Source organism: Microcaecilia unicolor, chromosome 1, assembly GCF_901765095.1.
Source record: "Microcaecilia unicolor chromosome 1, aMicUni1.1, whole genome shotgun sequence".
In the NCBI taxonomy this organism is placed as follows: domain Eukaryota; kingdom Metazoa; phylum Chordata; class Amphibia; order Gymnophiona; family Siphonopidae; genus Microcaecilia; species Microcaecilia unicolor.
Genome location: NC_044031.1, coordinates 485,187,758 through 485,215,362, shown reverse-complemented (window position 1 = coordinate 485,215,362; position 27,605 = coordinate 485,187,758). Strand labels below are relative to the sequence as shown.

At 43.2% G+C, this 27,605-nt stretch overlaps 1 protein-coding gene across 1 annotated transcript in view; it reads left to right on the top strand.

The window, feature by feature from the left end:
* The window catches only part of PRKDC (protein kinase, DNA-activated, catalytic subunit), a 490,177-nt gene that overhangs the window by 358,334 nt on the left and 104,238 nt on the right, over positions 1-27,605 (top strand). The window contains exons 71-73 of the mRNA XM_030214157.1: positions 8,458-8,648; positions 17,534-17,714; positions 20,355-20,515. Of these exons, the coding sequence (XP_030070017.1) occupies positions 8,458-8,648; positions 17,534-17,714; positions 20,355-20,515 (533 nt within the window). The remainder of the gene's footprint in view (positions 1-8,457; positions 8,649-17,533; positions 17,715-20,354; positions 20,516-27,605) is intronic.

Genomic DNA, 27,605 nt, shown 5'->3' with positions numbered 1-27,605 from the left:
ACAAACTGCTAGACACCACCTCGGTCACCACAACCAACACAGACATCCCAACTGCAGACAAACTCACTAAATATTTTAACGAAAAAATTGTAAATTTACACAACACACTTCCTCTCGACATTACTGATATCAAAAATTTCATTGACGGTCTGGACCCAAACCCCGGAGAATACCCAGCGGACCGAATCTGGTAAAACTTCGCTCTCACCACCGAAACAGTTACCCAAGCGATCCAGAAGTTCTCCAACACTCACTGCAAACTGGATACATGCCCCAGCTACCTACTAAAATCTGCACCTGACCACTTCATAGCAGACCTTATATTCCACCTAAACTACTTACTCCAACAAGGTCTCTTCCCTAAGGAAAATGGCAACATCCTACTCACCCCAATTCCCAAAGACACTAAGAAAAAGACAAGTGAACTCACCAACTACCTCCCAGTAGCATCTATCCCACTAGCAGCCAAACTGATGGAAAGCATGGTAACCAAACAACTCAGTGATTACATAAACAAATTCTCAATATTACATAAATCACAATCAGGTTTTCGCCCCCTCCATAGCACTGAAACAGTACTCATTACACTCCTGTCCAAATTCAAGCAGGAAATAGCAACAGGTAAAGGCATAGTTCTCCTTCCATTTGATATGTCTAGTGCATTCAACATGGTAAACCATAATATACTATTAAGGCTCCTAGATTACTTCGGTATTGGTGGAAACATACTCAGTTGGATCAAGGGCTTCCTAACCACCAGGACATACCAAGTGAAATCAAACTCAAAAATATCATCACCGTGGAAAGCCAACTGCGGAGTACCTCAAGGGTCACCACTATCACCGACCCTCTTCAACCTCATGATGACACCACTAGCCAAGTCCTTATCCAACCAAGGCGTCAACCCATTCATCTATGCAGACGACGTCACAATATACATACCTTACAAACATGACCTAACAGAAATCACCAAGGAAATCAAGGTCAGCCTAAACATCATGAACTCATGGGCAAATGCATTCCAACTAAAACTCAATACAGAAAAAACACTGTCTCATCCTCTCATCCCAATACAATACAAACAAACCCACTAGTATAAAAACCCCTAACTACACCCTCCCTATCTCAGACAGCCTGAAAATCCTCGGCGTTACTATCGACCTTAACCTTACACTCGAGAGCCAAGTTAACTTTACAACTAAGAAAATGTTCCACGCAATGTGGAAACTCAAAACGAGTGAAACCATTCTTCCCGAGGGAAACATTCCGTAGCTTGGTACAATCAATGGTACTAAGCCATGCAGACTACTGCAATGGAATCTACGCGGGATGCAAAGAACAACTCAAAGAAACTTCAGACCACCCAAAACACAGCAGCCAGGCTTATATTTGGAAAAACGCGATTCGAAAGCGCCAAACCCCTCCGAGAAAAACTACACTGGCTACCAATCAAAGAACGTACTGCTTTCAAAATCTGCATCCTGGTCCATAAAATTATCTACGGTGAAGCCCCGGAATACATGACAGACCTCATAGACCTACCAACAAGAAACACAATCGGATCATCACGGACATACCTAAATCTTCACTACACAAGCTGCAAAGGACTCAAATACAAATCAACTTGTGCATCCAGTTTCTCCTACATAAGCATACAACTGTGGAACGCATTACCAAAAGCCGTGAAAACAATGTACGACCACCTAAACTTCCGGAAATCACTAAAAACCAACCTGTTCAAAAAGGTACCCCATCGACCCAACTTAAGTGCCTCAACCCTGCCACACAACGATACCAAAGCTTGTAATAGACTATTCATAACTCAACGATACCAAAGTTTGCAATAAACTGTTCATAACTCTTCCTGTCTATGATTCCCAATGTGTCTATAACACATGAACCTTAACCGACCACATTAACTCCTTGTATTTGTTTCACTACCGGAGGTGGCGAACGCCTCTACGGGACAATGTAAGCCACATTGAGCCTGCAAATAGGTGGGAAATGTAACAAATAAATAAATAAAAACATATGGTATGAAGTGATACATCAAATGTATACTTTTATTTGTTACATTTGTATCCCACATTTTCCCCACCTATTTGCAGGCTCAATGTGGCTTACATTGTCCCGTAGAGGCGCTTGCCACCTCCGGTAGTGAAACAAATACAAGGAGTTAATGTAGTCGGATAAGGTTCATGTGGGTCTTGATTTATCTTTGCCATTTTTAGAGCATAGACCGTAGAAGTCTGCCTGGTATTGGCCTAGTTCAAAAATTTCTGAAGCTGTTGTTAATGCACCTGAAAAGCTCCACCGCAGTCCATCCAAATTGATTCAGCCTTGATCAGGACGCAGACCGTTGAAGTCTGCCCAGCACTTGCTTTCATATCTAATCTCAACTAAGCTTCATTGGATCCAATCCTTCTAAGCAGGATTCCTTTGTGTTTGTCCCACGCATTTTTGAATTTGGTTACTGTTTTCATCTCTACCACTTCCCGTGGAAGGGCATTCCAGGTATCTACCACCCTGTCAGTGAAAAAATACGTCCTGACATCATTCCTGAGTCAGCCTTCTTTCAACCTCAATTCATGCCCTCTAATTCTACCACCTTCCCGTCTCTGGAAGAAGTTTGTTTGCAGATTAATACCTTTCAAATATTTGAACCTTGTATCATATCACCCCTATTTCTCCTTTCCTGTAGGATATACATGCTTAGGTCGGCAATGCTCTCCATGTATGTCTTGCTGCATAAACACTATATCATTTTCTTCGCTTTTCTCTGAACCGATTCAAGTCTTTTTACATCCTTGGCAAGATAACACCCCTAAAACTCAGCACAATACTCCAAGTGGGGCCTCACCAATGACTTGTACAGGGGCATAAACACCTCCTCCTGCTGGTTATACACCTCTCTATGCAGCATCCTTCTGGTCACGGCCACCACCTTGTTGCACTGTTTTGACACCTTGAGATCCTCCTGAGCCAAGCTTACCAGTCTCTCCCCTCCTATCTGGTACATCTGTTTTGTATTTCTGCACCCCAAGTACATCACTCTTCACTTCTTAGCATTACATTTTAACTAATCTCTATACTCGGGAATTCAATAAATGTAATTGTGTGCTCATCAATATATTTATCTAAATTCAGCCCACTTAGATTTAATTTGAAATTAGTTCTTAAACATAAATCTAATATAATAATTTGTACCGTCAACGTTCTGTGGCTGGCTGGCTGGGTTCGTAACATCTTGGTGCCGTCAGCTCGCTTCCAGCGTTCCCTTCCCGCTCATTGTCCCACCTTCGTGTATAGATGAAATGACGTCAGAGGAGGGCGGGACAATGAGAGGGAACGCTGGAGGCGACACGAGCCCAGCCTTTCTGCCGCTGCTGAAATGGAGGGGAGGACGGAATTGTAGGACATTGAGGGGAGGACAGGGCAGCGGACAATTGATGGACATGGATGGGATGGGAGAAGAGGGGAGAATCGCGGGACATGGATGGGAGGGCAGAATCGTGGGAGGGCAGGGCACAGGAGAATCGCTGGACATGGAGGGGAGGACAGAATCGCGGGACATCGAGGGGAGGGCAGGGCAGAGGAGAATCGATGGACATGGATGGGATGGAAGGAGAGGGGAGAATCGCGGGACACGGATGGAAGGGCAGGGCAGAGGAGAATAGCCGGGGAGGACATAATCGCGGGACACAGATGGGAGGGCAGGGCACAGGACAATCGCTGGACATGGAGGGGAGGACAGAATCACGGGATATCGAGGGAAGGGCAGGACAGAGAAGGATTGATGGACATGGATGGGATGGGAGGAGAGGGGAGAATCGTGGGACACGGATGGGAGGGGCAGTGCAGAGGAGAATCGCTGGGGAGGGCAGGGCACAGGACTATCGCTGGACATGGAGGGGAGGACAGAATCGCGGGACATGGAGGAGAGGGCAGGGCAGAGGAGGATCGATGGACATGGATCATGGGAGGAGAGGGGAGAATCGCGGGACACGGATGGGAGGGCAGAGCAGAATCGCTGGGGAGGGCAGAATCGCAGGACACGGATGGGAGGGCAGGGCACAGGACAATCGCTGGACATGGAGGGGAGGACAGAATCGTGGGACGTTGAGGGGAGGGGAACACGGAGGGGATGGCAGGGCAGAGGAGGATTGCTGGACATGGAGGGGAGGACAGGGGAGAGAGGAGAAATCGCTTCGACGAGAGCCTTAAAAACATAATCACCATTACAAGATAGCCTTTCTAGCACCCGTTTCATTTTTTTTAAGAAACAGGCCTTTTTTACTAGTTATAATATAAACTCATTCCTTTCATAACAAAGACTTTTTCAGTAGCATACATGAAATATGTTCTAGCCAATGTTCTTTATTACATAAACATTGTAACTATGTACATCTGTATACTTATCTAAAGGATAACTTAACAAAATCCAGGTGGCCCATATCCCTCCAACATAGTATCAGTGATATTCACTTTTCAATTATCCAATGCTACAAGTATATAAATAATGAAAATATGTGACACATCCCAGATACTCACTTATTGACGGTAATCAAAGTCTTTTCCAAAATACTTGTAAAATTCCGCCCAATGGTGACGGTTATATGTCTCTGAAATTGCAAATCCAATCCTTTTACCAGTATTGGAATTAATCCATGATGATTAATTCTCAATACTACACGAATCACAGTCAGGTTTCTGCCCCCTCCACAGCACAGAAACAGTACTAGTCACTCTCCTAGCCAAATTCAAGCAGGAAATAGCAATAGCCCAAAACATCCTTCTCCTTCAATTCGACATGTCTAGTGCTTTCGACATGGTAAAACCATAATATATTAATGAGATTACTAGGAGGGGCATAATTGAACAGCAGCGACCATCTTCGGGGCCAGCGCCGTAAGTGGGCGGAGCCAACCTTTTTTTTCAAAAAAGATAGCTGGCCATCTTTTTCTTCGCTAATACAGTTGGGCCCGACCAAATGTTAGAGCTCGCCGGGTTTGAGATGTCCGGCATCGGTTTTCGGCCATAATGGAAAACAATGCCGGCAATCTCAAACCCGGCGAAATGCAAGGCATTTGGGTCGTGGGAGGAGCCAGCATTTGTAGTGCACTGGCTCCCCTCACATGCCAGGACACCAACCGGGCACCTTAGGGGGCACTTCTAAAATTTAAAAAAATAAATAAAAATAGCGCCCAGGTGAATAGCTCCCTTCCCTTGGTTGTTTAGCCCCCCAAATCCCCCCCAAACCCACTCCCCACAACTCTACAACATTACCATAGCCCTAAGGGGTGAAGGGGGCACCTACATGTGGGTACAGTGGGTTTTGGGGGGCTCCCATTTACCACCACAAGTGTAACAGGTGGGGGGGCATGGGCCTGGGTCCACCTGTCTGAAGTGCACTGCTCTCACTAAAAACTGCTCCAGGGACTTGCATACTGCTATCAGGGAGCTGGGTATGTCATTTGAGCCTAGCAAAAATGGGGGGGGGGGGGGTTGTGGGGGGGGTTGGGTGGGAGGGGGTTGGTGACCACTTGGGGGGAGTAAGGGGAGGTGATCCCCGATTCCCTCCAGTGGTCATTTGGTCAGTTGGGTCTCATTTTTGAAGCTTGGTCATTAAAAAAAAAAAAAAAAAAGGGACCAAGTAAAGCCGGCGAAATGCTTGTCAAGCCTGGCTTTTTTTTCCATTATCAGGCGAAGCCAGCCATCTTGTGAGCATGCCCCGATCCTGCCCCCGTCCTGCCTTCACTACCCTACCGACACACCCCCTTGATGTTTCGCCGGCTCCATGACGGAAAGCAGTTGAACCCGGCCAAAATCGACTTTCGATTATACCGATTTGGCTGGGGTCAGGAGATCGCTGGCCATCTCCCGATTTGTGTCGGAAGATGGCCGGCAATCACTTTCGAAAATGAGCTGGTAGATAAGTTCAGAATTGGAGGAAACATACTTAGCTGGATCAAGGGTTTCCTAACCGCAAGACATATCAAGTAAAATCCAGCTCAAACATATCATCACCATGGAAAGCAGACTGCGGAGTACCACAAGGATCACCGCTCTCACCGATCCTCTTCAACCTAATGATGACACCACTAGCCAAGTACTTATCCAACCAAGGCCTTAACCCCTTCATCTACGCAGACGATGTCACAATATACATTCCTTTCAAATCTAAACTGACAGAAATCACCAACGAAATCAAGATCAGCTTGATCATCATAACCTCTTGGTGCAATTGCATTCCAACTAAAACTCAATAAAGAAAAAAACACACTGTCTGATTCTCTCATCCCAACACAGCGCTGCCCACCCCACAACTATCAACACCCCAGATTACACCCTCACTATCTCAGACAGCCTGAAAATCCTCGGCATTACCATGGACCGCAACTTAACACTAGAGAGCCAAGTAACAACCACAACAAAGAAAATTTCCACACAATGTGGAAACTCAAACTCGTGAAACAATTCTTCCCGAGGGGAACATTTCGCAACCTGATACAATCAATTGCACTAAGCCACATCAACTACTGCAATGCAATATATGCTGGATGCAAAGAACAAATCTTAAAGAAACTTCAGACTGCTCAGAACACGGCAGCTAGGTTTATCTTCGGAAAAACGCGATTTGAAAGCGCAAAACCCCTTCACGAAAAACTACACTGGCTCACAATCAAAGAATGTATTGCTTTCAAAATCTGCACTCTGGCCCACAAAATTGTCCATGGTCTAGCTCCGGGATACATGATTGACTTGATCGACCTACCAACTAGAAACACATCCGAATCAGCATGAACATACCTAAACCTGCACTACCCAAGATGTAAAGGACTCAAATACAAATCAACTTACGCATCCAGTTTTTCCTAAATATGCACCCAGCTGTGGAACACATTACCAAAAGCCTTGAAAATTACAAACGACCACCTGAACTTCCGGAAAAAAAATTAAAAACTAACCTGTTTAAAAAGGCATACCCCACAGATCCAACATAAACACCCAATCTCTGCAACACAACAAAACTAAAGCCACGGTATGGACATAACACAGTTCTTCCGTTGCACGATCCCCTAATGTGGTTATGCCACATTAGCTTTATTTTACCACATCATCACTTTGTATTTGTCTGCACCAGAGTCCGCAAGTGCTTTTCCAGAACTATGTAAGCCACATTGAGCCTACAAATAGGTGGGAAAATGTGGGATACAAATGTAACAAATAAATAAAAATGGTAGTTATAGATAATTGCATTTCTTTAAAAACCACAAAGGCGTTTCCTTAACTCATGCAGAATTTCGCAAATTGCTTCTTCAGAAGGAACCGCTATAGCATAAAAACAGTGCAAAACAAACAGATTACGCTAAAGACAGTCCAACATCTTATATAAACTTTATGTATCACACTTTTTTATCATATTTTCTACCTGCCTATTACGGCCATCACTCTCAGAGGGACCCCAAGTCTAGAACTCAATGCTTCCCAAAAGGAAAATGACGTATTCACTATCCTATTCCAATAGGATGGCAACACAAAGGTAGAAGTGGCCACCTGAACAAGTCTCTGCAGCCCTGAATCTGTTGTCACATTAACCAGTTGGCGATCCATAGCGATCCATTGTATTAACACATCAGTCATTGAATCAGCTTTCACCTTACTAAGGATTTTCTGAAGAAATTTTTAATTTTCCAGTTACCAGAGGAATCTGAATCTGAAGCTCTAGGAACTGAAGCTTTTGACGAATGAGCAAAAGGATGTTTGCTTTTAAGATGATAGGTCAACATAGTGAAGCTGAAGGATTTGACATACATGCTTGAACCCTCTTCTGCCTCTGAAACACGGTGGGGGGGGGGGGGACTTTAGTGACTAAAGATGCTTTAAATTCTAAAATACCTTTAGGGTATACAGTCTATTCAATAAAATTTCCATAGATACAGAATGGGAAAAATTTCTTTTTTGAATAAGGCCCATGGAATGATAAGTTTGAGGGCAATTTTAAATTTCTACATTAAAACTGTTGAATGAACTGTGTAATCTGACTCACTTGTTGAGAGATGGGCATTAACCAATTCAGTGAAATGGCACTGCTACTGATACAATTAAACACAGAACTTATAGCATGTAGTAGTTGCTACTAGTTAAATATGCACTCCTTTGAAATCATACTTAATGTTTAGGCATTTCCTCTTAGAAAGATTATTGCAAGATATGGAATCCACATAGAAAGCCAAGATACACTTTTTTTTAAAGTTAACGTGCTCTTATCTAATTGAAAGAAATCTATCCAGCTTCATAGGTTTACGTTTTATGAATTTTCTCAAACTGTATGGTCTTGTGTTGTACCTGGCAGGGATTTAGAGGTTGTCAGTTTTAATGTGATAAGTAAGACTAGGTTAGAGAATAATTTGTTTGCCGAAATACCAAACGTTGTTCATTTTTGTGTTTTGACAGAGGAGACAAAAGCTGATTATCTCCGAGAAAATACACGAGAATTCAGAAATCAAAATTTGCTCCTAGGTACTACTTATTCTATCATAGCTAATGCTCTTTGCAAGGATCCAAGATGTCTTCAGCGTATTGATAAAAATAAAGCTGACAAGGTTTTGCAGCTCTCTGGAACCATGTCTGAAAATCCAGATGAGGTAAGAAAGTTGCAAAAGAATAATCTGAGATTTGAATGAAAAAAGGTTATTCATTCTGGTGCGTCTGTCCTGAAACGCTCATAGTTTGCTTGGCTATGCAGGCGTATTTGGGACAGATACACAGGAATCATAATGGCAGAGCTGAAATCTTTGAAGGTTGGTGGTACCTTTTATTGGACTAACAAAAAATATATAGAACATAACATGTCAAGACCACATAGGGTCTCCTCTTCAGAAAATGACTGTCACATCTTATGGAAATAGCTGCAACGACTTGGAAGCTCATATATTACAACATCTTCTCTTTGTTATGCTTTCTTTTAAGAGGGGGAAATTCTGTAAACAGTGCCAAAAGTTGGGCACCAAGATGCAACACACTGCTAATTCTGTAACAGCATCTAGATGGCCAGATTCTGTTATAGAATACTAGCATAAGTCGGCATCCATGTGCCACCATTTTGGCACACCCACTTACGCATTGTCAATAGTAGGCATAAATGTGTCTGCCTAAATGCAGCATTTTAGCCCATAACTTGCAATTTTCTATAAATGTGGGGCCTGCCCAAGCCCCACCCATATTTATACCACCTTGCATTTATGCACCAATGCCCTAATTCTGTATATTCTACTCAAATTGCGTGTGTAATTACGGACGTGTGCTCAATTTGCACATGCAATGTAATTAAGCCAATTAGTACCAATAATTGGGTGCAAATTAACATCCATTAAAATTTGAATGTAGATCTTTAGGCACTGGGATCCGCATGAAAAAAATACGTGTGGATCTGAAAAGGGAGCATGACCAATGCAGGGGCTTGGGTGGATTAGGGGTGTTCCTGGATTTTATGCACTATTTTATAGAATAAGGGAGATCCGTGCCTAATTTAGGTGCAAGAATTTACACCAGGTTTTATTTGGTGTAAATCCTCATGCCGAAAATTGGGCACAGATCCTGGGCCAAGTACTGTTCTATAAACGGTGACAACTCTGAGTACCATTTTTAAATTAGCACTAATTTTTATTGGTACCCATATTTGGGTGCCATTTGTAGAATTTCTCCAAAGTGTGTAGCGTGCCTATATTATAGAATGGTAAGTGCGTGGCTAGTACTTTTGCAAGTAACTGTAACAATCATGTGTGTAAGTGCTAGTATTTTATAATGTATGCGTGCAATTGGTGTCTAACATTGGGCATCCTATTATACAATTGGGGGGGGGGGGGGGGTAATTTTATAACAGGGCACCTGATTTAAATGGACAAGTAGGTGCCTATGTACCTTTATAAAACACTAGGTAAGCAGCAGAAGTTGCACCTACCTTGCCATTGCAGACACTTAGGTCTGCTCTTGAGCAGCTGAAAGTGTTTTTGTCTAGATTATGTAAGTACATGCATAGATTAGCATATTTTATAATCTACGCACATATCTGCAAACTCCGCTGAAACTTTGCATCCGTGCATGCCCACTGCCATTTCATAATGCTAGCATCGGTAAGTGTTTTATAAGAGGCCATTTACATGCATATGTGCTGTTCTTCTGAGGTCTTCACAGTGGCAGACTTTGGGAAAAGATGGACATTATTATTGTACAACAATCCTTTTAACCATTTACGGTGTCCCTTTCACCCAATCACTCCATGAGCTAGTGGACTGAATAGTTGGAGCAAATCATCTCAACTATAGCAGGAGTGGTTCAGAAAAGTATCTTTTATGAGTTCTGTCCAGTAATAGGAGTATGAGGTGAAAGGAATAATGTTAGAAAGGTACTGTATATTATATTTAAAGCAGGAATATGAGCTACTTAAAGCTGTTTTGCTTGATGAGCTCTGTTAGAAGACAGAAAAATTAAATGGAAAAAATTGATTTACAGATGAGTTCATTGCATTTAGGAGAGAGAATTGGCGATTAAGATGAGCAGCAAAGATCAAAACAGTTTAACAAACACACAAAAACAGAAAAACTAATTCTTAGTGAAGGACAGCCATGAGCTCTGATTGTAATTCTGTGTTGTAGCATTCTTAATTTAGACCGACAGCTACATAGAGCTAAGCGCATATATTTAAATTCTCCATCTCAAATCAACAAAGATAATTATTTGTCCCTGCAGGTGACCCTCAATTCCCTGTTACATGAGCAGACCCAATGTCATACAATGTATCATAAATATCGCTTCCATCGGTTCGGAAATAGGTTGGGGGAGATTGCTCGCCTGGGTGGTTAAGTCTTGGGGAGGGAATCGCATCATCTTGGCACTAAGGGATAATAAGGGCTCAATGATTAATCGTCCTGACTTAGTAATGAAGCTTTTACAGGAACGCTTTCAAAAGCTCTGTAAGAGAGAGGCATTGCCAGAGAAGGGGAAGGTGGCCGACTTGTCAAGGGTGGAGATGCCCAAGTTGACGGAGGAGGCGGTGGAGGTGTTGGAGGCCCCCTTACAAGCAAAAGAGCTCCAGTGATCAATCAAGGGGCTGAAGCCCTTTTCAGTGCCATGGGCAGACGGGTTCTCAGGGGAATTCTATAAAATTGTACAGCTGTCCTTGGTGGGACCTTCTGGATTAATACCACTCTGTCGTCCAGCGGGGCACATTCCCCAAGAATGAGAATACTGCTTTGATCTCTCTCCTCTTGAAACCAGGCAAGCCTCCTGAGGCCCCTGAATTGTATCACCCTATTTCCTTGATAAATGTGGATATCAAACTATTAGCACGGGTGCTGGCTACTAGGCTTGTGAATTTCCTTCCAGACTTAGTTAGCCCAGCTCAAGTCGGGTTTGTCCCTAAGTGCCATTCTGTGCTACATATTCAGAGAGTGCTTTTATCTATTGCACATTGTAAAAATAATAACATCCCAGCCATAGGAGCCAACTCTGTGGGTGCTTGAGCACCCCCAATATTGAGAAAATTCATTGTATGTGTACAGGGAAGGGATATTTCCACTGGGTTTAGCACCCCCAATAATTTTGAAAAGTTGGCTCCTATGATCCCAGCTATGCTGGTTAGCCTGGATGCAGCTAAAGCATTTGACCAGGTAAATTGGGGATACTTATTCCAGGTGCTCAGTTGGGTGGGCCTACCTGAATGGTTTACGCAAGCACTGAGAGCACTATATGACATCCCAAGTGCGCAGATAGTGGCTAATTGGGGCAAGTCAATGCAGTTTGAGGTTCAACGTGGGACCTGACAGGGATGTCCTCTATCTCCCCTTTTGTTTGATCTCTCCGTGGAGCCTTTGCTCCATCTCCTGAATAGAACTTTGGAGCAGTGGCGTTCCTAGGGGGGCTGACACCCGGGGCGGATCGCCGATGCACCCCGCCCCCCGGGTGCAGCGCAACGCCCCCCCCCCCAGGTGCACGGCGCAAAGGGAGCATGAAAACGAAGAGCCGACAGGCGCGCGGCACCCCCCCCCCCCCCAGTGGCATGCACCCGGGGCGGACCGCCCCCCCCCCTTGGTACGCCACTGCTTTGGAGGTTCGGGGTGTGCTCCTACAGAACCAGGTGGTCAAGGTATTGGCCTATGCGGATGATTTACTACTAATTCTGTCTGATCCTCAGATTAAACTTCCCCCTGCACTGAAAATCCTGCGTCAGTTTGGTCCCTTATCAGGGTTTTCTCTTAATTTACATAAGTCCTGTGCGCTGGCACTGGATGAAGGGGTACATCAGTCATGGAAAGGGGCATTTCCTTTCAAGTGGGAGGATACAGCTCTGAGATATCTGGGGATATCTATACTTAAGTACATAAGTATTGCCATACTGGGAAAGATCAATCAAGCCCAGCATCCTGTTTCCAACAGTGGCCAATCCAGGTCACAAATACTTGGCAAGATCCCAAAAAAGTACTAAACATTCTATACTGCTTATCCCAGAAATAGTGGATTTTCCCCATTTAATAATGGTCTTTGTACTTTTCCTTTAGGAAGCCGTCCAAACCTTTTTTAAACTCCACTAAGCTAACCGCCTTTACCACGTTCTCTGGCAACGAATTCCAGAGTTTAATTACACGTTGAGTGAAGAAACATTTTCTCCAATTCATTTTAAATTTACTACATTGTAGCTTCATCGCATGCCCCCTAGTCCTAGTATTTTTGGAAAGCGTAAACAGACGCTTCACATCTACCTATTCAATGCCACTCATTATTTTATAGACCCTTTATCATTTTTTGTCGCCCTTCTCTGTACCTTTTCTAGTTCCACTATATCTTTTTTGAGATGTGGTGACCAGAATTGAACACCATATTCGAGGTGCGGTCGCACCATGGAGCAATTCAGAATAACATCCTCATTTTTGTTTTCCATTCCTTTCCTAATAATACCTAACATTCTATTTGCTTTCTTAGCCGCAGCAGCACACTGAGCAGAAGGTTTCAACATATCATCAACGACGACACCTAGATCCCTTTCTTGGTCTGTGACTCCTAACGTGGAACCTTGCATGACGTAGCTATAATTCAGGTTCTTCTTTCCCACATGCATCACTTTGCACTTGCTCACATTAAACATCATCTGCCATTTAGACGCCCAGTCTGGTAAGGTCCTCTTGTAATTTTTCACAATCCTCCCGCGATTTAACGACTTTGAATAACTTTGTGTCATCAGCAAATTTAATTACCTCACTAGTTACTCCCATCTCTAGGTCATTTATAAATATGTTAAAAAGCAGAGGTCCCAGCACAAACCCCTAAGGAACCCCACTAACTACCTGGCTATTTAACCCTACTCTCTGTTTTCTATATTTTAACCAGTTTTTAATCCACAATAGAAGACTACCTCCTATCCCATGACTCTCCAATTTCCTCTGGAGCCTTTCATGAGGTACTTTGTCAAACACCTTCTGAAAATCCAGATACACAATATCAACCGGCTCATCTTTATTCACATGTTTGTTCATCCCTTCAAAGAAATGTAGTAGATTGGTGAGGCAAGATATCCCTTCACTAAATCCATGTTGACTTTGTCTTATTAATTCATGTGGGGAAATCTTGCCTGACCAATTTACTTCAATTCTTTGAAGGAGTAAACAAACATGTGGACAAAGGGGAGCCGGTTGATATTGTGTATCTGGATTTTCAAAAGGCGTTTGACAAGGTACCTCATGAAAGGCTACAGAGGAAATTGGAGGGTCATGGGATAGGAGGAAATACTACTACTACTACTTAAAAACTGGTTGAAGGATAGGAAACAGAGAGTGGGGTTAAATGGGCAGTATTCACAATGGAGAAGGGTAGTTAGTGGGGTTCCTCAGGGGTCTGTGCTAGGACCGCTGCTTTTTAATATATTTATAAATGATTTAGAGATGGGAGTAACTAGCGAGGTAATTAAATTTGCTGATGACACAAAGTTATTCAAAGTCGTTAACTCGCGACAGGATTGTGAAAAATTACAAGAGGACCTTGCGAGACTGGGAGACTGGGCAGCTAAATGGCAGATGACATTTAATGTGAGCAAGTGCAAGGTGATGCATGTGGGAAAAAAGAACCCGAATTATAGCTTCGTCATGCAAGGTTCCACATTAGGAGTTACGGACCAAGAAAGGGATCTGGGTGTCGTCATCGATAACACACTAAAACCTTCTGCTCAGTGTGCTGCTGCGGCTAGGAAAGCGAATAGAATGTTGGGTATTATTAGGAAAGGTATGGAAAACAGGTGTGAGGATGTTATAATGCCGTTGTATCGCTCCATGGTGCGACCGCACCTTGAGTATTGTGTTCAATTCTGGTCGCTGCATCTCAAGAAAGATATAGTAGAATTGGAAAAGGTGCAGCGAAAGGCGACTAAAATGATAGCGGGGATGGGACGACTTCACTATGAAGAAAGACTAAGGAGGCTAGGGCTATTCAGCTTGGAGAAGAGATGGCTGAGGGGAGACATGATAGAGGTATATAAAATAATGAGTGGAGTGGAACAGGTGGATGTGAAGCGTCTGTTCACGCTTTCCAAAAATACTAGGACTAGGGGGCATGTGATGAAACTACAGTGTAGTAAATTTAAAACAAATCGGAGAAAATTTTTCTTCACCCAACGTGTAATTAAACTCTGGAATTTGTTGCCGGAGAATGTGGTGAAGGCGATTAGCTTAGCAGAGTTTAAAAAGGGGTTGGACAGTTTCCTAAAGGACAAGTCCATAAACTGCTACTAAACAGACTTGGAAAAATCTAAAATTCCAGGAATAACATGTATAGAATGTTTGTACATTTGGGAAGCTTGCCAGGTGCCCTTGGCCTGGATTGGCCGCTGTCGTGGACAGGATGCTGGGCTCGATGGACCCTTGGTCTTTTCCCAGTATGGCATTACTTATGTACTTATGTACTAATATGCTCTGTAATTTTGTTCCTTATAATAGTCTCTACCATTTTGCCCAGCACAGACGTCCGACTCACCGGTCTATAATTTTCTGGATCTCCTCTGGAACCTTTTTTAAAAATCGACGTTACATTGGCCACCCTCCAGTCTTCCGGTATCACGCTCGATTTTAAGGATAAATTACATTACTGAGAGACCTTAAATCACTATACGCAATTTACATTAACCCGCTTCTTGAGGTAAATAAGCAGAGATTAGCTCTTTGGCAGGCTCTTCCTCTCTCATTGTGGGGACGGATTGCACTGTTCAGTATGATATTAGCCCCCAAGTGGTTATATCTATTTCAGTAGCTTCCACTGTACTTAAGGATGAGGGAGGAGCGGACCTTGGTAAGGCTCCTATAAGTGTATCTGTGGAGGAGGAAGAAACCAAGGGAACATGGTGGGATGGGTCTTTTGATGCGTGATGAGACGCATAAATGATTGGTTCATGGGCACGGAGGAATTTTCCTTAATGGCACTGGAGACTACCTTAATCCCAGACATTCATTTCAGTCAAATCTTGCACACAAGGGGTAGATTACCGGCGCATGCTTTTCAGCAACATCCTTTGTTACATTCCCTTAGGGCTACCTGGCGTTGGATGTGCAGAAGGCATCACTTCTCAGCCGGGACCACTCCTTTATTGTCTATTTGTAACAACCCAGCCCTCACCCCAGGGCAAGGGAGGAGTATATTTGCGCAGTGGGCAAGGAAAGGGATTCTTTATCTAGCTCAGGTTGTAGATGAGGAGGGACATATTAGATCTTATGATTATCTCCAACTAAAGTATGGAGTTCCCGCGGGACACCATTTTGCATACTTACAGCTTCAACATTACATCTCATCTCTGAAATGGATGGATCTGACCGAGGATGTGATGGACGTGCTCTCTGAGGCCTATTCTTTAGGCTCTCAACAAGCGGTGTCACTAAAATTTCATCATCAACAGTTGAAGGACATGACACCAGAGTTAGATTATGCTCAGTTGGCCTCTCGTTGGTCGCAGGACCTTCATTGTGAGGTGACATCTGACCTTTTGTAAGAATTATATAAAACATCTGTATTCACAGCATTTGTCGATATTACAAAGAGAAAAGTTGTTCAAATTTTTATTATGATTGTATGTTTCTCCTCACCATGCATTTAAAGCAACTCTGACGAGGAGCGGGTTTTGTAATAAATGTGTGTATGTGGGGGGGGGTTAGCCACATTGGGGCACATGTTCTGATCCTGCCCCATAGTTCACCACTTTTGGAGGGGCCTGCTAAGGGCAGTGGACGTAATCTGGAGCTGCATGCTTGTGCATGATCCGCTCTTCTTTTTTTCAGCTATACCTATACATCCACTCCACCTAAGGGGTTCAGGGGCTTTATACAGATGGCCATTTTCTTCGGGATTAATGTCATTTTAGGGCCCTGGCTGTCAGAGAAGGGCCCCGGCTGTCAGAGAAGGGCCCCAATTTAACAGGCTGGGGATCACAGATGTTACACCAGATGAGGCTGGACAGGTGTGGAGTTGTAAAGTTGGACAGTGTACCAGGCTCCCGGTTCAGAGAAATGTGGGAACCGTTATGGCTCACATTGCCTTCCAGAACGAGAAGTTACATTTTGAACATCTAATTGTGGCGGATGGGGGAGGGGGGGAGTTTGGGGAAAATGGTTATGAAAAGGTTTACTGTGTTATACATTGTTCTTCAGTCGGACTCAGACTTTTATGAGATATGGTTGTACTGTTTTCATGAATATATGGGTCTATATGTGATGTTAATAAAAATGATTTAAACATAAAGTATACAAAAAAAATTGAATCCTACCTTGTACCCCTCCAGGCAGGGGTGGCCCACAGAAATCTGGCATCTCCTCCCTTCCCTCCTTAACCCTCTTCCTCGCATTTACCTTTTTTTTTCTTTTCCAAAAGGCGGCAATGATTTCCATAGCCCGTGGTGCCGCTGGCACCAGCTTCAGCTTCGGCCTCTTCACTCTACTGCATCCCGCCTCTGAGGAAACAGGAAGTTGTGTCGCGGTTGTCTGCAGTAGGAAGAAGAGGCCGGTGCCGGTGGCAGGGCAGCCTATGGGAATCGCTGCCACTGCCATCTTTTGGAAATGAAAAAAAAAATAAGGTAAACTTGGAGAAGAGGGTTGAGACGTGAAGGGGAGAGTTCCACTCCTGGAGAGTGCCACCTGAGGCCCCTGCCTCAATTGGCTTAATGGTAGGGCCTGCCACTGCCTCCAGGTATGTAATTGGAGATACCCAGTTACAGAATTGCCCCCTATAAGATTAGATTTTAGAAAAAGCAAAATAGGTCCAAGCAGCCATATTTTAGGTGCATCATCCAGTAAATTTTATAACATATGGTTCTCTGAATATCATATATAATAAATAGCTCCCTTTGTAAACAGTCCTGCAGGCTTCATTTGTGCAAAGACCTGCTCGTTGAAATATGTGCTACATATTTGAATATTGATGCTGTCTTTTGAGATACCACTATAAAAATAATTGTTTGCATTGAGCATATTCCTAATTGATTAACATCTTGGTACAATGTTAGGTGGCAGCAAGTCTGTTCAAAAAATCTTTCCACTACCTGGACAGTGCAGTGAAAAAGGCTGAAGAGGAAGTGCAGTCTCGTGCTATGGAAAATGTAGATACCACTGGAGTCATCAAGGCCTACATGACACTGGTAGATTTTTGTGACACTCATCTTCTTAAAAAGGAAGATACTACAGCAGGTGAGTCAGAGACATACTACACAGTGCTGGTGATGGCCACCTTCTTTATTTTGACAGATCACTGCATTTTTCAAGTGGAAGTTGGTTATAAATAATGTTGTATAGAAGCAATTTATTTCATTGAAACAAAATTTAGAGAGTAAGACTCCAGCCAAATCTTCTATAGCCATGTGATGAACAGCTTTCTAACTGCAGTAATGCTGGCTACTTCAAAGAAAATTGGACTACAGAGAATTTGAAAAGCTTCTTGTTCTTAATTTCTGATACAGTAGAATGTTAATTGAAGTTATTTTTGAGGTAAAATATAGATTTTTCTTCAACTCTAATATGCATTTATTTATAAATTTATTGTACTTGATATACCGTCGCCTTAAATACCTGTTTGGCCACGTTAAGATCATCACATATGATCACACCCAAGTCCCGCTCCTCTTTTGTGGAAAACCAAAAGAAAGCAGATCTTGTGAAGAAAAACAGTTTTTATTTATTCATAAAAGATCCTGGGATTCAAATAGTCGCTCAACATGACCATGTTTCGCCAAAATCCTGCTACATCGGGGCTGAAAACTGAAATTCCAAGCATAAAATCAAACATTCAGGTATGCTTGGAATGAATGAATCCATACAAAAATTACATTGAAACTCCATAACATAAATAAACATGAATAAACAAAGATTTATGATATAATAACTAAAAACAAGATTGTAACATACATATAAATACATTTAATAAATTTCACCAGAACTGGTCAAAACTGATAAGAGTCAAATAGCACTGGATTACAAAGATGTCCACATATTACATGAAAGATAAAACCATAAGTACTGGGAACAAACACAAAACCTCAAAGGAATGCCATAGGAAAATTGCACTTAACGTGTGCCTTCTCCTGTGTCCATTTGTAAAAGTAATCAAGCAAGCTTGCTGTAGAAGCCTAACTTGTATGTTTTAGGTATTCTACAAAAGACATTTAAGCTGAGATTGACTCCTTGGTTAGAGTTGCTGAGGGTGGAGATTTCCGTAGGTTTTATCTTTCATGTAATATGTGGACATCTAATCCAGTACTATTTGACTCTCTTTATCAGTTTTGACCAGTTCTGATGAAGTTTGAGGTTTTACATTAGCTGGGTAAGCCATCTCCCATCTTTTTTCCTTTTTGATTTGTTGCGATTTGCTCTTAAGATATGTATTAAATATATTTATTTATTTATATGTATGTTACAATTCTGTTTTTAGTTACTATATGATAAAGCTTTATTTATAAATGTTCATTTATCTTTTGGAGTTTTAATATAATTATTGTATCTGGATTCATTCATTTCAAGCAGACTTGAATGTTTGATTTTATGTTTGGCATTTCAGTTTTTCAGCCCCTGGTGCAGCCGGGTTTTGGCCATGTTGAACAACTATATTTGAATCCTGGGAGCTTTTATGAATTTGACAGTTTGTCACGAGTTCTGCTTCCTTTGTTTTCCACATTGGATATAGTGGACCGTTTGCCTTGCTGTTGCCCCAAACCCTTAATTTAGCATTGTTGCAGCCAGGAATATCATGGGGTCCTAGCTGCAGCAAAGAGATAGAGAGCCCCAAGTCAGGCTGCTGTTTCTGAAAGGTGGGGGATCAGATTATACTATGGACCCCTCTCGACATCAGCAACACTTGCTCCAGGCAAAAGCATACTCCTCTGAATACCCCCATTCTCCCCAACAAATGCTGACCCATTCTCCTTGACAAACATGCCATCTTTGAGGCCCCCCTCCCCCCAAGTCTCTCACCAGCGATCTCTCTAATGACAAGTAAGGGACAGTAACAATCTCCAGTCACTCCTTCCCCATTGGGCTTCTGGTTCAAAATGCTAGCTCTTACCCCCTAGTGATAGACTTGCAGTATTACCCCCTAGAGGTCAAGCTGCCAAATACAGGCACACACTCCTTATTTGACTGCTTGATTCCTAGCAAAAGCACCACGAGACTGCTGCAAGGAGTCATAGGTGCCATTTTGAACTGGGTGTCTGATGGGGCAAGAATGACTAGGGTTTGCTTCTGCCACCCTATGAGACACTGGAGAAACCTCCCCACCCCCCCCCCCCCCCCCCATTAGACCTAGGAAGTACAGGGCTGGGGGTATTTACTGGGGAGGGTGTGCCTTTGTTGGAGGATACTGGAGATATTCTTTTTGTCAAGGAGGCCCGAGGGAGGGTGAAAGGGGTGTGACTGAGTTCATGAGGATCTAGAGAAGGAGGAGTTTCCCTTGATCTATGCATCTGCCCTTTTATTTAGATTCTAGGTCTAAACTGGATACTGGCTAGTTGTCTATGCCTTGGGGCTGGCACAGAAGCTTAGTTGTGGCTTCCCATTGTAAACTGAAAAGTATACATTTATTAAGAGCTTCCCCCTTTAAATCTCTGTAGCCCAGGGGAATATACCTGTCCAAATAACAGCAGCTTTCTAAAATTGCTGTTTTGTCATGCATGTAGTCTAGATTTGTAAACGCTGCTATATGTATGTCTAGAAGCTTCTAAAATAAGGCCAAATATACAAGTCTCTAGTCTCACATTTGATACATATGTTATATACAGTGATGGACTGAAACCATTATATAAAGAAATGGAGTGTAATTTAATGATTTTGTCTTGGTAGTTATTGACCATTCACATCTACAGCAATTTCCAACCATTGTAGTGGAAAAAATGATAAAAAGTTTAAAGCTGAATTCCAAAGATGCCAGATTAAAATTTCCCAGATTGCTGCAAATTGTTGAACTGTATCCTGCTGAAACCTTGGACTTGATGACAAGAGAGGTTAGTTGTCTTTTCTTTGTAAGCAGCAAACAACATACAATATGAAAATGTAAGATGCCTTTCCCACTATTGCATACAGCATAAACTCTGCTGCGTGACCCAGTGCTTAGTCAATAGAAACATGCAGACATATATAGTTTATAGGGAATCGTTTTGATATTTATTTACAAATTTATAGACCACTTAAAGCAAAGCAGTTTACTGAAAAATATGCAAAGCAGCAATACCTGTGTTGCCAACTCAGTATTTAGAGTATAACTGTAGTACAAAATTTTATTGGTGCTTTTGTGATGGGCTACAAGGACTGCCTTAGTAACAGATTGTCTCTAAAGGACCTGCGTAATAATATCTGGTACCAGTTTTAGCATCTGTGTTCATTCCTGTTAATGTAGCTGTCCAAAAAATGATTGTGCGTTAAGATTAGTTTGCTGTTGTATGCACAGTAAGTAAATACAAATTATTTAAAAACTAGTAAAAAAAAAAAAAAGGCCCATTTCTCACACAAATGAAACGGGCGCTAGCAAGGTTATCCTCCGAGTTCCAGCCTGGCCCCCTCCCTCTCCCCCTCTCATCCAAGTTCCAGCCTGGCCCCCCTCCCTCCCCCCTCTCCTCTGAGTTCCATGCCCCCCTGTCCTCCGAGTTCCAGGCCTCCCCCCCCTTTCTCTCCTCCGATTTCCAGGCCCCCTCCCTCCCTCCCTCTCCTCCGATTTCCAGGCCCCCTCCCTCCCTCCTTCTCCTCCGATTTCCAGGCCCCCACCCTCCCTCCCTCTCCTCCGATTTCCAGGCCCCCACCCTCCCTCCCTCGCCTCCGATTTCCAGGCCCCCTCCCTCGCCTCCGATTTCCAGGCCCCCTCCCTCCCTCTCTCTCCTCCGAGTTCCAGCCCCCTCCCTTCCTCTCCTCCGAGTTCCAGCCCCCTCCCTCCTTCCCTCTCCCCTCCAAGTGTCAGCCCGACCTGCGTTGGCCGCCCTCTTCTCACAGTCCCGCTCTGCCTCTGGTCCCACCATTCCCAAAACAGGAAATGAGGGCGGGACCAGAGGCAGTGCTGAGACAGAAGGGAAGGCAGGCTGAAGCACCGTGCCTGCTCGCCTTTCACTGCTGCTGCCGGACCCCGAGGTAAGAACCTTTACATTCTGGGTGGCATGCAGGAAGGCGAGGGGCAGGCGTAGGACTGGGAGAAGAGTGCGGCCAACGCCGGTCAGGCTGCCACTCGGAGGAGAGAGGGAGGGAGGTGTGGGGGTCTGGAATTCGGAGAAGAGGGAGGGGGGCCTGGAACTCTGAGGACACGGGGGGAGGGAGGGAGGGGGGGTGATTCTCCTGAGATTCTGTCCTCACCTTCAACATTCTGTGGCTGGCTGTTGCTGGCTTCCCTTCCCTCTCACTGATCCGCCCTCTGACGTCATCACGTTTAGACGCGAGGGCGGACCAATGGGAATTGTGTTACGAACCCAGGCATCCAGACATAGAACGTTGGAGGTGCAAATTATTATATAGGATATCTAAGTGGTTAACAATGAGTATAAACATTTAAGGTAAAGGAAAAAAACAAAAGTAGGTCTAGATTAGATTCCAAGTATTAAATATGGGGGAAGGAGTTAATTAATATAAATAAAAATTAAAATGAAAACTTTAAGAAATAAAAAGAAAGGCGTGCAGAAGAAAGACTACCCAAGCGATGCCATAATGAGGTAAAAATGGTGGGTTATGGTCAAAGTGGGTCAGGAACTAATATTGGATTGGGTGGATGGTTATGCTGTTATGAAAAGGTGTGTTTTAAGCAGAGATTTATAACTGATAAATCTGAGCAGAGGTCAAGGGAGAGGGAATTCTACAAGGGCAGAGAAACAACTGTGAAACAGGAAGAACGATCAGAATGTGAGCGAATCTGTAAAAAGGAGGGAATTACTAAAAGGTGTTGGTTGGCAGAACAGAGAGTGCAAGATGGAGAGAATAGAATTAGAAAACTGTGTTATATTTTGAAGTACAATTGTGTGTACTGACCCAGAATGGCAGGTTCTGTATACTCTTGAGTGAATTAAGGATGGAGGCAGTCTCCTCCTTTAGTGTTTCTTTCCCTGAGCATGTCTCTATCTCTCTTGTCTCCAATTTGTGCTCCTCTCTGTCCTCAATCCTCTATCCTTTCTTACTACCATCTCTTCTTTGTACCATTTTCCCATTTTTATAGCTATGTTTTATGTATTGATTGAGTCATGATTAAGGTTTATCCAGACTATATTAAAAGTATTATGAATGCCTTGAGTGGTTACAGTGATATATTGAGTTTTATGTCAACACACTCAATTATACTTCACAAAGTGACAATACAGTTTTCTAATTCTTTACTCTCCATCTCGCACTCTCTCTTCTGCCAACCAACACCTTTTAGTAATTTGCAGGCCTGCTTTTATGTTCAAACATTGTTATGTTTTTAGAGAGAAATCACTCAGTACAAAAACTGTCAACACATGGAAAACAAGCAGCTTAAAAAATTCCAAAACAGGTACAGAGATCCAGACCCCCTCCCCAACCCACCTAACCCCCGGCCCTATAAACCCATAAATTATGAGATTTAATGACAGCCAGAGGGTCTGGTCTCTCATGACTTTCTGGCCCTATAAGAAAAGCTCCCCACCCTACCCGGCCAGCAGTACTAAAAGCTCAGTACGTGGAATAATGAATATACCATATGGGTGAGTGGGTAGCACATTATAGAGCATTAAAGATGAGACTCCGACCACCTGAAGCCAGTGAATGCAGGTAAGGGCTGTAGGTAGTCTAAATAATTCCCATAGGAAACCAACTCCTATCAGACTTATTTCTGCCCAACTCTGCCCAAGCAAATATTCTGGACTCGTGCTAGGGGAAGTAGGACCTTACTTTGGCACCTAACCAAAATTGCTGAGTTAGAGAAAACGAAACCAAAGCCACATATGGAATATATGATTTATTCATAGATAAAGAAAATAAATATATATAGAAAGGTTCCGCAGAAAGGCTTAGCAAAGTACAATACATATATAACTTGCTGATAATAAAAATACAAAATAGATTTCTACTAATAAAGACTCTGCCAAATGAATCTTACTAAAATACTAGGTGATTACACAAACCTGATTTGGTAATACTGAAACTTAAACTACACTTCTTATGCAAAATACAACTGTTAGCATCTTATTCCCTGACCACGAGTTATGGCCTAACCAATCTTATCGCAGACAAACACCAATCACTAATCCCTGACTGTAGGCAGTAAATCCTGTTATCTCACGATGCTGTCTCTGAGGCAGTCTCCCAGTGAGGTTGGCACGGATTTCTCCTTAGACTCCAGTTGTATCCACAGCGAGTCTCAGTCTCGGATTCAGTCGAGGGTCTATCCTCTGAAAGCAGGTGTCACAGTCATACAGTGTTGCCTCTCTGAGCAGATATAGCTGAGCCAATCTGTATTTTCACCAGATATGTAGTTCACAAGGTTTGCACAAAACAGTCTCTTGCTCACACCGAGCCTTCTAACCTTGCAGGGTTTCTCAGGTCTCAGTTCTCTTGCCAGTCCCAACTCCTTCTTCGTTTTCCGTCTGACTCTCCAAACTTTCTTCAGTCCAAACCTTAGGTATCTAAACGTCAGGTGATACCTGTGGACCAATCACACACGCAATGACATAATTTCCAGCCAGATTCATAGTCATGAAGAACTCTTTGTTGTAGCCATGAAGCGGTTATCAAGGGCAGGCAAACTTTCTATGTGATTCCATTCTTTGAGCCCTGGGTGATTTTCTCCTCCATGCTTCCCAGGGAGATAACGGGAGCCAGCTTGCAACAAAGAATATGTCCTTGAGGGTAGAAAACTTTGCAATGCTCAGCAATATTTTTCCATTGCAAGCAAGCTGGTTTCTAATAGTTGCAGATGAATGCAGGTCACAAGACTGCAGAAGCCATTTTGTTAGAAGAATGGTTCAGGCTTGTATAGGCCCAGACCAGCAAAGGTGAGATCTCAGGTAAATACCCCTACAGGGCCCCATAGCTTCATGAAATGGATTTTACATTATGGGATCCCTGAGCCTTCCTCAACTCGCAGGTGATTGGTGTATTTGATTATGCCAGTAGGCAGGGGGTTATGTCGATGTCCAGGACTGTATTTCCATGCCAAAAGACACAATTTACAAAAAAGTAAAGTACATTCCTTATCTTTACCCTGAAAGATCTAGGTTGATCTAACAACAGTTGTGCAGGGGTGCCCTCAATGCTTTCCGTAAGCAAAGCAGACAGATAAGTAACCACTCACCTCCAAAAGTGCTGAACATCAGAGCATTCCCAAAAAGAGTGATAAAAAGTATTGTCTGCCTCTTGACATTTAGAGCAAATAGGCAAAGGCATCTGTAACTGAGTGTAATAGGGCCAAATGAGCACCCGAAAATAACACTCCCTATAATCTACATTGGTGATCGACCCTGGAATGGCTCTAAGATTAGAGAGTAAATCTCAGCGACCCAAATTCCATCCCCATTTTTGTACCACTAAAGTAAAATGTCTGGGTTTTTCCAGTTTACATAACGCTTTATGTACCTCTAAGATAGAAGTTGTAAACTCTGAAATCCCATCAAAAATTGACCTCAGCTTCTGGCCCATATGAAGTCTTAGCAATTGCCTACTTAAAGAAAATATATAATGTTTTAATTGAAATTCCATGTGCAAAGGGGAAAAGGATAGTGATAGGAGTGTACTACCGTCCGCCTGGCCAGGACGAACAGACGGATGCGGAAATGTTAAAGGAAATCAGGGACGCAAACAAACTGGGCAACACAATAATAATGGGGGATTTCAATTACCCGCATATAGACTGGGTTAATGTAACATCTGTACACGCAAGGGACATAAGATTTCTTGATGAAATCAAGGACAGCTTCATGGAACAGCTAGTTCAGGAGCCGACAAGAGAAGGAAAAATACTAGACTTAGTCCTTAGTGGTGCTCATGATCTAGTGCAGGGGGTAACGATACGAGGGCCGCTTGATAACAGTGATCATAATATGATCGGTTTTGATATTGGCATTGAAGGAAGTGAAACTAGGAAATCAAGTACGCTAGCGTTTAACTATAGAAAAGGTGATTACGACAAAATGAGAAAAATGGTGAAAAAAAGACTGAAAGGAGCAGCTCGCAGAGTAAAAAACTTGCATCAGGCGTGGATGCTGTTTAAAAACACCATCCTGGAGGTTCAGGACAAATATATTCCACGTATTAGAAAAAAGGGAAAAAAGACTAAACGTCAGCCGGCGTGGCTAAACAGTAAGATAAAGGAAATCATTAGAGCCAAAAAACAATCCTTCAGAAAGTGGAGAAGAGAACCAACTGAAAGTAACAGGATAGATCATAAGGAATGCCAAGCCAAATGCAAAGCGGAGATAAGGAGGGCAAAAAAGGACTTTGAGAAGAAATTAGCGTTGGAAGCAAAAATACATAGTAAAAATTTTTTTAGATACATTAAAAGCAGGAAACCGGCCAAAGAGTCGGTTGGGCCGCTGGACGAAAATGGTGTTAAAGGGGCGATCAAGGAGGACAAAGCCGTAGCGGAGAAATTAAATGAATTCTTTGCTTCGGTCTTCACCGAGGAGGATTTGGGGGGGACACCGGTGCCGGAAAGAATATTTGAAGCGGGGGAGTCGGAGAAACTAAACAAATTCTCTGTAACCTTGGAGGATGTAATGGGTCAGTTCAGCAAGCTGAAGAGTAGTAAATCACCGGGACCTGATGGTATTCATCCCAGAGTATTAATAGAACTAAAAAATGAACTTGCGGAGCTACTGTTAGAAATATGCAATCTGTCCCTAAAATCGAGTGTAATACCGGAAGACTGGAGGGTAGCCAATGTTACTCCGATTTTTAAGAAGGGTTCCAGAGGAGATCCGGGAAATTATAGACCGGTGAGTCTGACGTCGGTGCCGGGCAAGATGGTGGAGGCTATTATTAAGAATAAAATTGCAGAGCATATACAAAAACATGGACTGATGAGACAAAGTCAGCACGGATTTAGTGAAGGGAAGTCTTGCCTCACCAATCTAATGCATTTTTTTGAGGGGGTAAGCAAACATGTGGACAATGGGGAGCCGGTTGATATTGTATATCTGGATTTTCAGAAGGCGTTTGACAAAGTGCCGCACGAAAGACTCCTGAAGAAATTGCAGAGTCATGGAATCGGAGGTAGGGTACTATTATGGATTAAGAACTGGTTGAAAGATAGGAAGCAGAGAGTAGGATTGCGTGGCCAGTATTCTCAGTGGAGGAGGGTAGTTAGTGGGGTCCCGCAGGGGTCTGTGCTGGGTCCGTTGCTTTTTAATGTATTTATAAATGACCTAGAGATGGGAATAACTAGTGAGGTAATTAAATTCGCCGATGACACAAAATTATTCAGGGTCGTCAAGTCGCAGGAGGAATGTGAACGATTACAGGAGGACCTTGCGAGACTGGGAGAATGGGCGTGCAAGTGGCAGATGAAGTTCAATGTTGACAAGTGCAAAGTGATGCATGTGGGTAAGAGGAACCCGAATTATAGCTACGTCTTGCAAGGTTCCACGTTAGGAGTTACGGATCAAGAAAGGGGTCTGGGTGTCGTCGTCGATGATACGCTGAAACCTTCTGCTCAGTGTGCTGCTGCGGCTAGGAAAGCGAATAGAATGTTGGGTGTTATTAGGAAGGGTATGGAGTCCAGGTGTGCGGATGTTATAATGCCGTTGTATCGCTCCATGGTGCGACCGCACCTGGAGTATTGTGTTCAGTACTGGTCTCCGTATCTCAAAAAAGATATAGTAGAATTGGAAAAGGTACAGCGAAGGGCGACGAAAATGATAGTGGGGATGGGACGACTTTCCTATGAAGAGAGGCTGAGAAGGCTAGGGCTTTTCAGCTTGGAGAAGAGACGGCTGAGGGGAGATATGATAGAAGTGTATAAAATAATGAGTGGAATGGATCGGGTGGATGTGAAGCGACTGTTCACGCTATCCAAAAATACTAGGACTAGAGGGCATGAGTTGAAGCTACAGTGTGGTAAATTTAAAACGAATCGGAGAAAATTTTTCTTCACCCAACGTGTAATTAGAC